Genomic DNA, 16,058 nt, shown 5'->3' with positions numbered 1-16,058 from the left:
TCATCATGCTGATACTAATTCAATGATTGAAATACCACTCAAGTTAATGGTGAGAGAGAGGTAGACAGAAACCTATTTGAAAGATAAGAAAGGAGAAATAACAGGAAAATACTTGTATAGTGAGTGATTGAAATAGATTCTCTGTTTATAATCACAGCTAACAGAGACTGGTGGCTTTGATGCGTTGCAGAAACTTAGCTGCAAGTATTTTGAGGTTTAATATTGGTTGAGTATCGACACTCAGAGAAAAAATAGAAATAGAATGGAGTTATGGAGTTTGAGTCGGTTGTTGGTAAAGGGAAGCGAGCCGTAAAAGAGGAGGGAAAAGGGAATTGGAAAGGGATAGAGAGTCATAATATAGGAAAATAAAGATAGATGTGGAAAATATGATTCTTCAGTCTCTTTAGAGATCTCGGACGTGTGAACGCTTAGTTTTCTCAGTAGCAAGTGAAAAAAACTGTGAGTATTTTCAATGTGGAGGTTATTAGGAGAAATATTTTTCTATTATTGATTCTTATGAAGCAGTGCACATTGGTATTGTAATACGGTGGGAAGAATAATTTATTATCGAATGGTCTGGAAGTGTTTTAGTGAAAACTATCATCTCACTTATTAACTGACTTAGGCCTATGAATACGAGTGCTCAGATAATAAGTGAACCCCTATAATGCAGCTATTATTCCTTTGGATTCGTGATTTTCTAGATAAACTCTACAACTCATCAGAAAGGTAAGATAGATCACATAATCAAAATGGTTTGGCTTGTTTGCAAAAAAGCATGTTGAATTTCAATCATGATTGAATGCCACCAATGAACCAATCAGTGAAAGCTTTTTTGGAAAGAAGGCTTATTTCTGATTGGTTCTCGTGGCTTTTAATAACGTTTGAAATTTAACAGGCTTCTGTGAAACCGGGCCTTGAACTATTAAAATTACAATGAACCATAAATATCGGAAATCGTTCAATTCAAATGCGGCTCATAACCTCTATTTTCAGACTGTTTTATAAATTGGGATAGGAATAGTTTTGGACGATATTTAAACCTGTTATTGTTTCTATCCGAAAGTAATGTGATATTTTTTTCAAATTCATAAGGGAAGTTTAGTCACTTGAAATTGTAAGATATCACAGATTGTAAGCTTTGTACAGTACGCCTGTAGACCTAATAAATTTATAAATCCATATTTGAATAAGTCCAATTCAAGTTGATTTTTTTTTTGTTAAATAAATATACTACTCTTTTATTTTGCTCTGTGAAAATCATAAGTTTGTTTTTTTCCTTTTCTCTTATTATATATATTTTTTAGTTTTAAATTACAGTATGTTATTATACTCAAGAGAAGGAACTTGTAATATAATAAATGTTGTATTTGTTTTGATGCAAAATAAAAATTATTTGATTTGATTTGATATCAATTTAAGCTTTGTACAGTACGCCTGTAGACCTAATAAATTTATAAATCCATATTTGAATAAGTCCAATTCAAGTTGATTTTTTTTTTGTTAAATAAATATACTACTCTGATAGGTACCTTATATAGATATTTTCATTTTCTGTATAATCTTAACCACCTGTTCCTGAATCAAACAATCAAACCAATATTGAAACCTATAAAGCTAAATAAAAATTCTATTGATAATCAACAACAGCCAATTTATAAATGGGAGAAGAGTCGCATCAACGGTAATAATGATTATATTATCTATCAATTGCTTTTGGTTTCATCAAAAAGTAGGTTTTCTTGTGTATGATTTTCTCAGTACATCTTTTCTCTATGGTTAGGCCTACATTGTTTCATACAGTGGCTGACTCCAGTCTCCAGCACAAAGTAAGGATTCCTCTCCCTTCTCTATAGCTCCAGACTGTGGACTGTTTCGTGCATGCTAACGCCATCTATTAGAGAGCTTACAATTTAGCTGCGAGGAGCGCAGGTTTTAAAAGAAGGATTTCACAAGCTATCGTACAAGCATAGATACTGGAATACTGTATGGTCGTTTTCTAGATTTCCTGTGATGCTATAAAAATGAAATATATTGGTAAAAGCCATAATTGAATACAGAAGATATCAAATGTCAGTCGGAATATACATTTTTAATAGTTAATAAATTATTTTATTGTTTTAAATATGTTTCAGGGGCAGATTTGGGAATTGAATGAAGATAGTTCATGAAAGGCAACATTATAGATGAAGAATGATTTCAGAGAATGGCAGAATTCTACAATGTTTACTTTATAATTTATCCTTGCCAATGAAAAAAATAATAGAACGTAAGGTTAAAAGGAATGAGAATGAGATTTTCTCATCCAATCCCATGTTAAGAATACAACATGGAAAACAAGAAAAAGACAAGAGTGGAGAATCACATAATAAATAATGAGAGAATCACCTTTTATCAATGTATGAGAGAATCAAATAAACATGATTGATCATCATATCGATCTCTGCTGGAAAGATCCATAGCTAACCAATAAACTCAAATCAGGAATTATAATTTCACTCAAATGGCTGGTGGATGAACATCAATCAAGACTATAAACTAAGACTGTAAAAATATTATTGAAAATGACTAGGGAAAAAGCAAAAATCGCCATTCCAGAAAGAGCAATGCTACCCAACAGCATAGGTTGCATGGACTTCGACTACTTCTATCAATTTTATGGACGTGAGTAGAAAATTCTATGTGATTAACTTAATCCTAGAAGTAATATCAAGATCCTAACAACATCATTCTCTCATACTGGAAACTAAAATAACCGTACTTTGAATAAAATGTACTTTTTAGAATAACCGCATTATCTGTTCGTTACCATAATATATCACATTATAGCCTGGTAAGCATTGCAATGTATCTGCTTCATGCTATTTTGTAGAGCAAGAATTTCTTCTGCTTCAACCTATTTTGCTTATTGCAGCAGTTTGATTTGAAATTGACAATAACATATCATTCCATTAATAAAGCATGTCTAGAAGAGATTGTAGAGGATTCAAATTATTGAATTACCCACTCTTAAAATAGCGACAGAATAACCTATCATATTCCTTATTACTTCAATCTAATCTAAAAAGGCAAGTGAGCAACTTTCCCAATAATTGTTAGTTCAAATTAAAATATCAGTAGTACTTCCCAGGAACATAACTTCCAAGAATGTGAAATAAAAATGGTATTAGAAAAAAATCTATATGACTTAGAATGAGATTGAGATAAGATACGGTTGTCCTGATGGATATTTTTTCGTATCATAATATTATATTATTTCTAATTGTTTTGGTCCTAGAGTAAAGTAGTTACTTCCTCAATAAATTTATGTAATTTATAGAAATGTAACTGACTTATTTTTCAAAAAGCTTTTGAAATAATGTCATGATATTGTAATAAATCTTTTTCCATTGACAAAGAATAATGAAGTTCTCATATCTATTTGTGTGGAAATATGATGGAATTCTCATCACAATAGATTCCATAACATTCAAATATTTTATTGTTTTATTAGTTGGCAGCCAATAAGTCTGACGAAAATATTTTAAACACAACATTGGATATAAACTGTGGAAAAGCCAATTGTTCTAGCCAAAGTTCTACTTAATGATTTTAATAAACATGTAAGCAATTGAAAAAGAAAACACATTAACATTATTATTCATATTTAGTAATATTTCAAATCTTAAGCTCGTGGTAATGCAACTCTAAATCCATATTATATCAATAACTATTGACCAATTATTATTGAACATGTTATGGATAGGGTACTCAGTACTGAAGAGAATCAATAATAGAAGTCAAGACGTACTACTTAATCATCACTTAATCACGGTTAAAAATTTCATAAAATGTTATATTTAATTGAGCCGCAAAAAGTATTTTGAAATTGGATTATTTGAAGTTCGATCCAATAAATTGGATGAGGAAAAACAATAAAATTAACATTTATCTTTCTGCATATTTATCTCGATTACTGGTTCCCAATAAATTGTCCGCGAAAGCTCTAGAAGTGGTCTGCGATGAGTCCGAAGGAAGGAAAATTAATGTTTCAAGCTTTAACTTATTAGTGTTTTTAAAATTTTCTTTATTGCCTATATCAAAGTATAATCAATTTCCCTTCGAAAATGTTATATCAAACTCATCGTGTTCAAAATATGTTTACAATCGGTAAAAGAAGTGATAAGTTCCAAATTTCTAATGCTATGAGATAGGACTTAAAAGTTTGTTTGGAATCTTAATGGCAGATTTGTACCATGTGACCGAGCTAACCAATCAGAAGCGTGACAGTCAATGGCCATACTGTGGGTAATATAGTTACTGTAATTGAAACTATAGACCTTATGGAAATACAGCAATAGATTGGCTTCTCCACACATCTGTGTAACCACTTGTCAGCTGACTTATGATGAATAATATTCTATAGTCTGATTTTTACTCTAATATTGGCATATGAAGGAGGCTCTTTTTTTCCTTTTATATTATCCTTGGAATGCAAAATTTCCAAAAACCTTGTATATTCGTCGACGCGCAATTAAAAAAGGAACACCTGTCAAATTTCATGGAAATTCATTACCGCGTTTCGCCGTAAATGCGCAACATATGAACAATATTATAAACAATATTCAAACATTAAGAGAAATGCCAAACCGTCGACTCGAATCTTAGACCTCACTTCGTTCGTTCAATAATCCAGTACAGTAAAATGTTAGGTGAATAATATAATTCTACGTTAGAATGTAAATATAATAATTATTACAATACTCATAAAGGCAATAAACACACATTTAATATTATTAATTATTACCAGCGGCTCAAATGAGATTATGAAATAGAGATAGAGATAGATCATTGCAAATTTGTTGCAGAAAACATATTATAATAACACAACCTGTATTGTTATCATATTATATTGAGATGTTTGCTGCTGCAAACAATCTATATAAATAAAAATCGAGCCTCAAATTTTGACATTCAATAACTTTTTTATGTGTGCACCGAATTTGATGATTTTTTTAGCTGTGTTTGTTATGTTCAGGAGCAGGTTTTTGGCCTTTCAAATTTATGATCCGACTTCAGGACTCTTTCCTACGGTCCTTGAAAGTTTACATATAATCCTTATGGGAGAAGATTGGTGAGCTGGCCACACACAAAAATAAAAATCAGCTGTTATAATCATTGCGTCATCCAACAGCAGTCGGTAGATCTGTTTTTCTATTTTCTTATTTACTGATTCACAAAATTTTAATTCTAATAATAATGCCGCGGTACGAACTACGTCCAAACTTGGGTCGTAGAACTCGAAATGCTGTAAATTCAGAATATGCACGGGAAAATCAGCAGCAAGAAGATATGCCTTAGGACGTCCATAGGAAACACATAGGAAGTCCATTTTGAGATATAAATGTAAATACTGATTGTTGAATAATTTTCATAGAAATATAATCCATCAGATCAAGCAAAGGCGATCCTGAGTAGGCGCGGCTTGGTGATACAAAGTGTTGATCTTATGGAGATTGCCTTATCACACCGTTCAACGCCAGGCCCGATTCAATGTGTGTGAGTTCGTTCATTCAAACCAATAAGAATGAAGCACCTGGATGCAAAATGCCGCATGCCTCCTCAGGTGTCCATCCAGCTAAAGTTTGTTTAAAAATTATTTGGCGGTACGAAGTTCGCCGGGCCAGCTGGTATGAAAATATATATGTGAACATAAATTATCATAAGAATGTCAATTTTACTTGTTTTATATAGTGATAAGGACAATAAAAAAACGAGAGGTAATGAAAACTAACTAATAAAATGTGGACAAGAAATGGACAAATTTATTTCTGCTTTTCCTTGCTGGCCGGCTTAGCACAAATAATTCTATTGAGAGAACTTTCAGCATTCCTCAGAGCATAACACCAATGCGCCTCATTCTACCATTTCTGACGGTTTAAAGGGAATCGCACGGTATCGCTTCGAACCAGACTGGTTTATTTTCAGCCACCGTGTTAACAGGTAGGCAACCTCAAGGGGTTGAGGGCTTTTATCCACTGGACTATTGTGTGGCTTTTCGGAACAAAGAATAGCCGAACAGCCAGCCATGTGCTGCTGTCTCTTCCTATCCTATCCAAAACCGAAATAGATCTGTGTTCCTATAGTGAGATTCACTTTAAACTGTCAGCATTCTTCATTAATATTGTCAATACTCCCCATTCAAACAATGCTGACAATTTCAAGAGAATCGTACTACAGCTTTTGTTCCTAACAATATAGGTATACTGGTCCATTCATATCATGCTTATTGTGGTTAACCCACTTCTTTCTTATACTAAATAGTAACCAAATGCCGATACGATTGGATACAATCCAAGTTTTCGAGTATTTCAACTACTATCTTAACTATTATTTCGATTACATTAAAAAAATAAGTTCTATTTTTCAGGCTCTAAATTTTGTAAAATTACGTGAAAATATTTCAGTTATCAGTGATTTGAGTGTAATATTTTTGTTTCCTATCCAGTTTCTCAACCTTCAAGATTCTTATTTTTAGTTGTTTTTGAGTGAAAAAGAACTGAATTTCAGAAAAGTGGAATCATAGCCTCATTTCGGACTTTTAAATTATTATCTAAATTTGGGAGAGAAATAGTACAAGGAGTATCCTTAGTTTTTCTCTCCCATTCAGTGCTTCTTGTAAAAATTATAATAATAAAATAAAATACGTATATTGGATACGATTGGATACTAAGTTTTCGAGTACCTTAACTATCATAACTAATATTCCGATTTCATTTTTTTAAATTACGTATTATATATTGATGATTATGTGTATGTTGTTTTATCAGGCTAGATTCGGTAATTCACCTAAAGCTATTGTATAGAATGTAGATTAGTACAACGGTACTGTACGAATAAATTGGTGTTGCAATAGAAGGTTGTTAAACTTTAACGTATTCCTTATTAGCGTCCTATTACAGTAAATAAAATAATTTGATAAGTCCATACCATCCTCATTCCTTTAACATTAATTAGTTACGTATTTGTTGAATTGCAACGATTAAAAAGCACTCTTCTCTTGAATATACAGTACAGAGTACGGTTCTCAACCAATGATAATACAGAATACAATAAATAATTATTAGTGTGCAGCAAAAATACTATAATATTTATGTTACCTGATAACCTGATATAATTATGTGGCAATCGGTGAAGCCAATATTTTATATTTCTCTGCGCTGATACTCTTCTCGACTACTAATTATTATTGATAGTGTATTTATGTTTTCAATTGTTTCATCCGTTTCTAAAACGAATACTAATATATTGAAATAGGCGTTTTATATTTTTGAGAAATTTTACTAATTTTTCCTTCAATAACAATATTAATCTTTGTTCATCCTTTACTACAGTTTCTACTTACTTTTTCGTACCCCTTTACTCTTCAGAGCAAAACAAGTGCTCTCTCATGCGTTTCTGGAGGGGTGCGACTTTCACACCGTGGGGGAAGCTATGAACACAGCTTGTGACAAGAGTAAGACTCATCTTAAACTGTCAGCAACCCTTATAGATATAACATCAATACTTCTCATTTAACTAATGCTGGCAGTTGAAAGTGGATCTCACGATAGGTGCATCAGGTGAAGAGGTTTGATGAACATTGATCCTGAAAGGACACAATGTGTGTCTAATGACATGGTCTGGCATGGTCTGGTGAGAGAGTGAGTGAGTGAGTGAGAGAGAGAGTGTGTGTGAGGGAGGGTCAGGAGCTTGTCTAATCAATTTGTTGCTTGTTCTCCAAGGAATTTCAAAAGAAGGAAGAAAGTATCATGTGCAGTGAAATTCACTTTATACTTTCAGTATTTATTTAAAAATAACAGTATTACTTCCCGTTCAACCAATGCTGACAGTTTGTAGAGAATCTCACCCTAGTTGTTTCTAACGGACCAGAACAAAGGTTTGTGTTAAAAATGTGAAATCAAAGTAAAGCGAGGAAATATTTCATTGAAAAATAAGCTTTCACATTACATTTTTTATTATTAATAATTTGGTGTCAAATTTGAAGTATCATGACGTTGATTTTGTAAACCATATTCATTTACCGCAGTGATGTATTTCTGTTGTATTTGAGATTATATTCATTGCTCGGTTCAACACTAAGGAATTAAAAACACCTTTATTGTAAAATCTTATTTCAAGCATGAGTGTATGATCAAAAATTGATTAACACAAATAATATTATTCTTTGACTGAAAACGTTTGTAGCACCGGGAAGAAACGTTCCTTCGTTAAGTATCAACAGAGTTTCCTTTCTGTAGGAGGCCAAAAAATAGCCACAAGAGCGCAGAAAGTCAGTTTACCTGCACATTTGAATAGGTGAGGATCGGTGATAAGTGATATGGTTTTCAAACATACATGTGCGGCGAATATTTATAAATAAATATGAAAAATTCAAAGAATTAAATTTATTTCGAAAAATCTTCGAGTGTGTTGATTGTGTACAAGTTGGCATTGTGTGTGTGATAATAGTTGGGTGTAAGAAATTTCGGTAAACTGTGTTTTGTAGCATAATTTGTTTTTATAACAATAAGATTAATTTTTCATATCATTTTCAAATTCAATCATCATTTAAATTCATTCATTGAATGGATTTGATACTGAAGTAGAGTAGAGTACGTCTCTGTCATTATAGTATTAAAAACATATTGAAGGATAGTCTACTTTTAGTAAGAGTCAGAATTTAGTACAGAAAGTTTCATAAATCAAATTTATGTCGAACATTTTAATATAATAATAACTAAATTTAATGCCATTTGAATATATTATTAGTATTCACTTCATAAAGAATAATAATAGAAATCAAGAGTAAACATGCATGTTAGTAAAAGAGAGGTAGAAAACTACTTTGCAGAATTACAAGTTTATCAAAACTGTAATAGGAATAGGAAGTGGAATTTAAGTCAGAGAATTCTGAAAAAATTGTTAGAAGGCTGAACTTTTGTTATTTTTTCCAATAATAATACATCTTCATTTATGGCTCTCCCAAATATGCTTTTGATATGCCCATACACGCATCAGAAATGAGAACTTCATGAAACCAAAGGTCTAACAGGTATTTAACCATCGGCAGAGCATGAAGTCTTTCCAATTATAAAAATCTGGGCCTATGATGAATTTGGGACTTTATTATTTACTTGTAATGTTGTGAACGCTATATAATCTACAATTGAATTTTTATCACAAGGAAAGCATGAGTAAATAGTAATATACAACTCCCCAATAATGTAATTCATATCACCGATGACTAGTCATTCTACAAGAATGATCATGTGTTTGTGTTTCCCATAACTGTTTTGAGTGACGCATAGGACACAGAACGTAGTTTCGATGTGACGCACACCTCAACTATTTGCAAATTCACCAAGACGTTGCTCTAATGAACAAATGTTCCAATGAACACGAACGCTTTGATGGTCCCAATTGCAAATTCATAACTAGGCTTCATTGTTTGAGTAAGATTACAACTGGATTCATCTCATGCATTGATAACTGATTCAAATGGCTTTGGCAAATGGAGTCAGAAAGTACCAAATTGAGTGATAGAGCATCCCATAGAATATTTTACTGTGAAACATTTCTAAGTAGCTTTCAAGTCTTGTAAGTATCGCTTGAAAGTTGAGTTAAATATGGATGAAATAGTAAGAAGTGGATAAATGGAGCTGAAAATATTATGTAGAACATTGAAAAAGAGGAGGAACTGAAAGAAATGAAATAGAGAATTTACAGAAGAGGGATGAAAGGAAGTGAGCTACAAGAGAGGAGGAGGGAAGAAAGTGGTTTTTGATGAGGAGGAGGAATAGGAGGGAGAGGATGAAGTAGAAGAGGGAAAAAGAGGAATGAAAAAGGATGGCGAAGAGGAGAATGAGGAAGGAGGGAAGATGAATTATTAACTAGAATGGGAAAAATGAGAATGTTGAATTGAAGTTAACTATGTATGAATATGAGAAAAAATGCATCGAGACTTTGTTAATGTTATAAAATATCGAAAATATTTGAAGAAGAATGAGAAGATTGTAAGATGGAAGAAAACTGATCAAAAAGAGGTAAAATGGAGGTAGGAACAAGATGAGTGTGGGAAACGTCGACTTAATTATTTCTTGATCAGCTTCGGAGCTGTCAGCTGTCAACACACGAGTTCATTGCACTAACAAGAGGACCGTTCTTCCTGAAGAGTAAAATATGTGTGGGATGCAGAGGATATTTTGCAGACCTGATAATAGTGTGTAGGAAGCTGAATATTTTTGTATCCCACTTGTCAGGCACATTTGAAGAGATAGATCTACTGGTCTCCCAGGGTCATCATATCACAAACGGCTTCTTAAAAATTTCTTCACCTCGTCTTTTCTTCTACTCATTTACTTTCTCTCATCCTTTTTTCTCGTTCTCTTACCTTCTCTTCTCCTTCCTATTCTTAGTACTCCTCCTCCTTCTCCTCCTCCTCCTCCTCCTCCTCCTCCTCCTCCTCCTATTTCTCATCCTCCTTTTCCTCTTCCTTCATTTCCATCTTTATTATTAGAATTGAATTGAACTCTATACTCCATAGTCCTCTTGGCCATCATATTTTTTTGGTTGATTTTAGGAAACGGGGACCGTAACAGTGATTAACTGATTTCTTCTTTTAATTCTTCTTCCTCTTTTATTCTCCCACTATTCTGCTTCTCCTTTCATCTTCCTTTTCTCTTGAATGCTCCTCATTAGAGGCCAAACAAAGCTCACCCAGTAGTCTATTTTGATCCAGCTGTCAGTCTCAAATAATGTCTTTTGCAGTGTGTTGAACAAGTCAAATTTTTTGGCAAAATTCCAATTTTTCTCAATAGCACTCACTACTTTGTACACAAACCCACGTGCCATTGATGTCTAAAGCCAAATAACGAGTCTTCGAAACAAGTTTCATGACACTAAACTCCTCTTACTAATAATAATTCATAACACTGTCATAAATTTACTGTAATATTTTTCAGATGTAAACATAATGGATTTTTGCAGATAAAAATGGAAGATTTGCAGAAAATATAATCGATTTTATCTCTAATAAAATACAACAGTAAGGACATATATTTCTTCTACAGAGCATCAGAGATTTTTTCACATTTAACATGGTGGTTTTTATTGCAATACAGTACTCTCAAAACGTAGTCGATTTCTAATAAATTGCTATAAAATAGAATTAAATAGGTAAAATCGAGGCACCATAAGTTTAATCAAAACATCAAAATTATATTCTTTATTTGGAAATACAGTACATGAGGACGCCCCAAACAATGTGAGTCTTATTATAATCTTCCTCAATATCACCAATAAAAAAGCAAACTTTTGAAAGCCACCTGTTATTGTTATTATTCAAATGAGATTGTTACCCGGTCTTAACCTTGTTTCAAGGATATCTTTCCTTACAGACAATGCACAATAGTGAAGCCTACGCCCTACCATTATCCAGGTGTAAGATTAATGAACTTTTTACTGCTGTAACGAGTGATCGCTGTCATAATCAAGTAGGATAGTTTATTGTGCTGTAAAACGCTCAATAAAAACATAATTCGCCGGGATTTGTCCCACATTCATAACCTATACTAATATAATATCCAGTGTATATTTATATAAAACTTTCATTGATTTGATCAAAATTCAAATTTTGGGAAAAAATGTAGTAAAATGAAGTACTGTAAACTGTAAATTAAACATGCTGTGGCTACACGTTAACTCAATAGGATTGTAGGCCTACTGTCAAAAAATAGAATAGAACTCAATGAATAAACTAGTAGAGTAGCATGATAATAACTCTAATAATAGGGAAATATTAAGTAAGAAAACGAATTTGTTGATTTCTTATTAATTGCAGCTGCATAATTTCAAAACCTTCAAACTGTCATTACCGAACTTTTTGAATGTTCCTGTTGCATGCTTGAAAAACTGTTAATTACTGAGTGTTAAAATGGGACCAAGGCTATTCAATCCCAACATATTATCCACGAGGATGTCATAACTAATTTGTTGAAAAGAAGATTCCAAGAAAGCAAGTAACAAATAACACAAAACTCCAAGAAAAACGGGTCCAATTATTTTTAAAGTACTATTTTCCTGACAGTTTTCTCACGAACAATAATTTGCTACGAAAACCTGTTGTTCAAATAAGGCGTTTCAAATCAAGAAACACTTTTTTAACCATGATTTTAGTTTTATGTCTACTGTGCAAACGTTTATAAATCGGCAAGCTGATATTGTGCACTTGGTTTAGGATTATAACTTTTATGAGCTATCATAGATTCGACCATTGTTTCGATTCCTATTTCGTCTCAAGTTTGAAGTTTGTTCTACTTTCTTTGTATAAATGCATTATGTATCACCATAGAAAAATAGAAACCATTAAAAAATATCATATCCTCTTTTGTATCACACTCTTGTAAAGCATTTCAATTGATTTACTTTGTAATCAATATCGAGCATGTCGTCCTTGCTAGTATGATACCCAACATTTTATTGCCATGGAATCTCTCTATACCAGATGTAACTTCCAATAGAAACCTTTCTGTGCGGCTGTAGTTTCAGAATGATTCAATCATTCTATATTTCTCTATGGCTGAAAGCAAATATAATACCAAAGAATGAATGACGGGGAATCGAAGAGCGAGAATGACATTCCACACCAGGTAATCCAAGTCTCCATTCCTTTCGTCACGCAACACTCGCCTTCATCCTCTTTCTCTCCTATTCTCTTTTTCTTCTCCTCAGTTTCTCAACTAAAACGTACGACACACCCACTCCTCAAGGAGCTTTAAACATTAGTGACGTCACACCTGGGTTACCTCATCTCATTACGTAGCGGCTTATTACGACCAGTTCCGAGGGAGAAATCTTCAAAGGAAAAGGAGCAAGATGAAAAGAGAAAGATCACGCTCCACCGCAAATTGTCAGCATTCAGTATGAATGGCATTAATGCTTCCCATTCAACTATTGCTGACACACTTATGTGAATCTTACGTTAGCGCAGCCTCAATGTCCCTCGTCACCAGTAATAATAATAATAATAATGGAAGATGCACGATTAGCCGAGAAGTAGAGGAAGAGGTGAACAGAAAAAGATTGGATCAGTGGAGGAGGAGGAGGGGAAGGATGATGAAGAACAAAAAGAAGAGAAGAAGAAATTATTAGAATCGAATGAATGAACGAATGACCAAACCGGCCAGATGAAAGAAGAGGTACGAATCTACAAATTCGTATCCTGCGACCTGCGACAGCGAATATGGGAAGGAAGCAGGTTTGATACTCTGATACTCTGTTAGTTGCGTTGCTTGGGTTGGAATATTTGAGCGTTGTTTGAAGAAAACAATCCACCCTTGTTGATCAATTCGAATCCGCTCTCTCACATATTCATTCACTTCAATTTTCAAGATTGATAAGAGGAAAATGATACATATAGATCATTTCAAGGCGTTCTAATCTCATCATACGTTCTATGACAAATTTCCACAGTTGTTAATAAGAGAGACATTATTGACATCTTAATTCAATCTATAGGCTATTATGAAAGTACAGACTGATTGAATTACTGACAACATCATGTCTGTCTGAGACGTCGCCGAGGAAGGTAGCTAGAGTTGAGCGCTCCGTTATCTGTGTTCAAGCCACAACTTGACTATTGTGTATTATGTTCAATTCGCTTTGTTAAGAGTGCTGTCGGTAGAATTATGCTATTTCTATCGGTCTGTTCCTGTTTGAATCTGTTGTATTGTTTCTCGTCTATTTTAATTTGACAATTTTACTGCGATTTTTTTTGCTGAATTCGGTGGTCGTAGTTTTTTGAATTATAAACATGTCTTCTAACTGTGTTGAATGTAAATCGAAATGTGCCGCACGTTCATCGATTTCTTGTAGTGACTGCAGTAGTTTCTGCCATTTGAAATGCGTGAATATGACCAAAGACGAACTGGATTTTATTATAAGTGAAAAACAATTTGGCGTTGCCCACCGTGTGCTGCATCAAGAAGATCAAGTATGCAGGCTGTGAGTGATGCTGAAAAAGGTAAGGCCAGTATCTCACAGGTTATATTCATGTTAGAGGAAGCAAAGAATGATCGTAAACGTATGGAGAAGGAAATGAACACTTCGTTTGAATTTTTACATAATCTGGTTAAGGAACAAAAAGAAACGTTGGATAAACAGGCTATGAAAATGAGTGAATATATTGCAGTTATTGAAGAACTCAAACAGGAAAAAGTTAATTTGTCAAAGAAGGTGAAAGATTTGGAACTTAAGCTGGACGAGAGCGAGCAATACTCTAGATCTAATAACATAGAGATTCATGGTGTTCCGGAACAAGGAAACGAAGATTTGTATGAGACAGTCGCGGGTGTTTCGGCAGCTCTAGGTCACAAAGTGAGTAGGGAAGCCATAGACGTGTGTCATCGGCTGGGTAAGAGGAGTGATAACGCTGGTCCAGCAATAATAATTGCGCGATTCGTGAGGCGAGAAGATAAACTGAAAATATTGGAAAAAAGGAGAGTCAAACGTGATTTCAGTACTAATGACATTGTCTCTCTTGTGCTACTGCTCCTGTTTACATCAATGAAAACCTCTGCTATGGACGCCGAAAAGTTTTTGCAGCTGCCCGACTAGCGAAGAAAGAAAAGAACTATGCGTACTTATGGATACGTAACGGGAAAATCCTAATGCGGAAGGAGTCATCATCCCCTGTACGTGAAATTCTATCTATGGAAGACGTTGCCAAACTGTGATGAGGGAGGTCAAGTAAGCTGTTATGTTTAATTGCAAGGTGACGATTTATGTTTTTCATTTTATATATTAATATTCATTAATATGTCAACTGACTAATGAGTTCAATAAGTGATGATTCATTAATATCTTACCAAAATATAGATGACTCTTTTATTTTGATGAATTATTTTCTTTCTAATACGTGCGCAGATGGGCTAATTATCATGAATCAAAATATCAGAAGTCTGAGAGAAAATTTTGATCTTTTTTTAATACACCTAAATTCTTTAGATAAATTACCAGAAATTATAATCTTGTCGGAAATATGGATTGAAACAGCAGAACTAGGACGATATATGATTGATGGTTATAATCAGTTTTCTAAATGTAATGAAAACTATAGAGCTGGAGGTGTACTTGTATTTATATCACAAAGATTCTCCGCTATTGAAAATGATGTGACTATGACAACAGCCGATGTGATTAATGTCAAGGTCAATGTAGGTTCAGACGTTGAAATTACCTTTATCGTTCTGTATCGATTACATGCTTACTCAGTTATAGATTTCTTGAGTGAGTTGAATGGTGTTTTTGCGTGCGTAAGAGATAATAATGTTGTTTTTGCCGGCGACATTAATATATGTACTTTGAAACATTCTATTAATACTTTTGAATATCGGTCTTTATTGGCTAGCCATGGTTTCTATGAATTAATCAGCAAGCCAACTCGTGTTTTTGGAAATAGTAGCAGTTGTTTAGATCATATTAACGTAAGATCTAAACACGACGTTTTTTTGTTTGATTCAGATGTTGTGTCCTCTGGTCGTAGTGATCATGATATTTCCATTTGTAGTATTAAGCTGAAAGATCATTCAACTGATAAACTTAATAATCATTCTGTAAATAACAAAATTAATAGAAAGAAATTAAATTATGAACTGTTAAAAAATAATCTTAGATCGGTGGACTGGTCGTCAGTTTATTCCGAGGGTGATGTAAATAAAGCGTTTAATATTTTTCTTGATGTTCTAAACGATAATATTGATAAAGCTACTGAATTGTTGGAATGCAAAAATAATTACAAGCACACCATTCTGAAACCATGGATGACACAGTCGCTGTGTGAAAGGCAAAGATATAGGAATAAAATGTATAAAAAGTTAAGAAACGAATAGGTGATTTAAGATTTCAGAATTATTTTAAACGCTATTGTGATCGATTAAAAAGAGATATGGATTATAGAAAAGAGCAATATTACATGAATTTATTTAGTGTAAATAAAAATGATATAAAGAAACAATGGAAGACTATAAATGAGATATTAG

General features: G+C 33.3%; 1 protein-coding gene across 6 annotated transcripts in view; it reads left to right on the top strand.

Annotated features, from left to right (window-relative positions):
- The first annotated feature begins 340 nt into the window (after positions 1–340).
- The window catches only part of LOC111056699, a 45,947-nt gene continuing 30,229 nt past the window's right edge, over positions 341–16,058 (top strand). For 2 of the 6 annotated variants that reach the window (XM_022344087.2, XM_022344088.2), the window contains exon 1: positions 8,315–8,509. Coding sequence is in view for 1 of the 6 variants with exons in the window: in XM_022344090.2 (XP_022199782.2) it covers positions 2,565–2,664 (100 nt within the window). In the remaining 5 variants the exon portion in view is untranslated. Of the gene's footprint in view, positions 730–2,135; positions 2,665–8,313; positions 8,510–16,058 lie in introns of those variants that run through there. The other 4 variants (XM_022344090.2, XM_022344089.2, XM_039431031.1 and 1 more) reach the window with 4 other exon arrangements.

The sequence above is a fragment of the Nilaparvata lugens genome, chromosome 6 (assembly GCF_014356525.2).
Source record: "Nilaparvata lugens isolate BPH chromosome 6, ASM1435652v1, whole genome shotgun sequence".
NCBI lineage: Eukaryota > Metazoa > Arthropoda > Insecta > Hemiptera > Delphacidae > Nilaparvata > Nilaparvata lugens.
The sequence above is the reverse complement of the archived record's forward strand: the minus strand, read 5'-3'. Positions and strand labels throughout refer to the sequence as shown.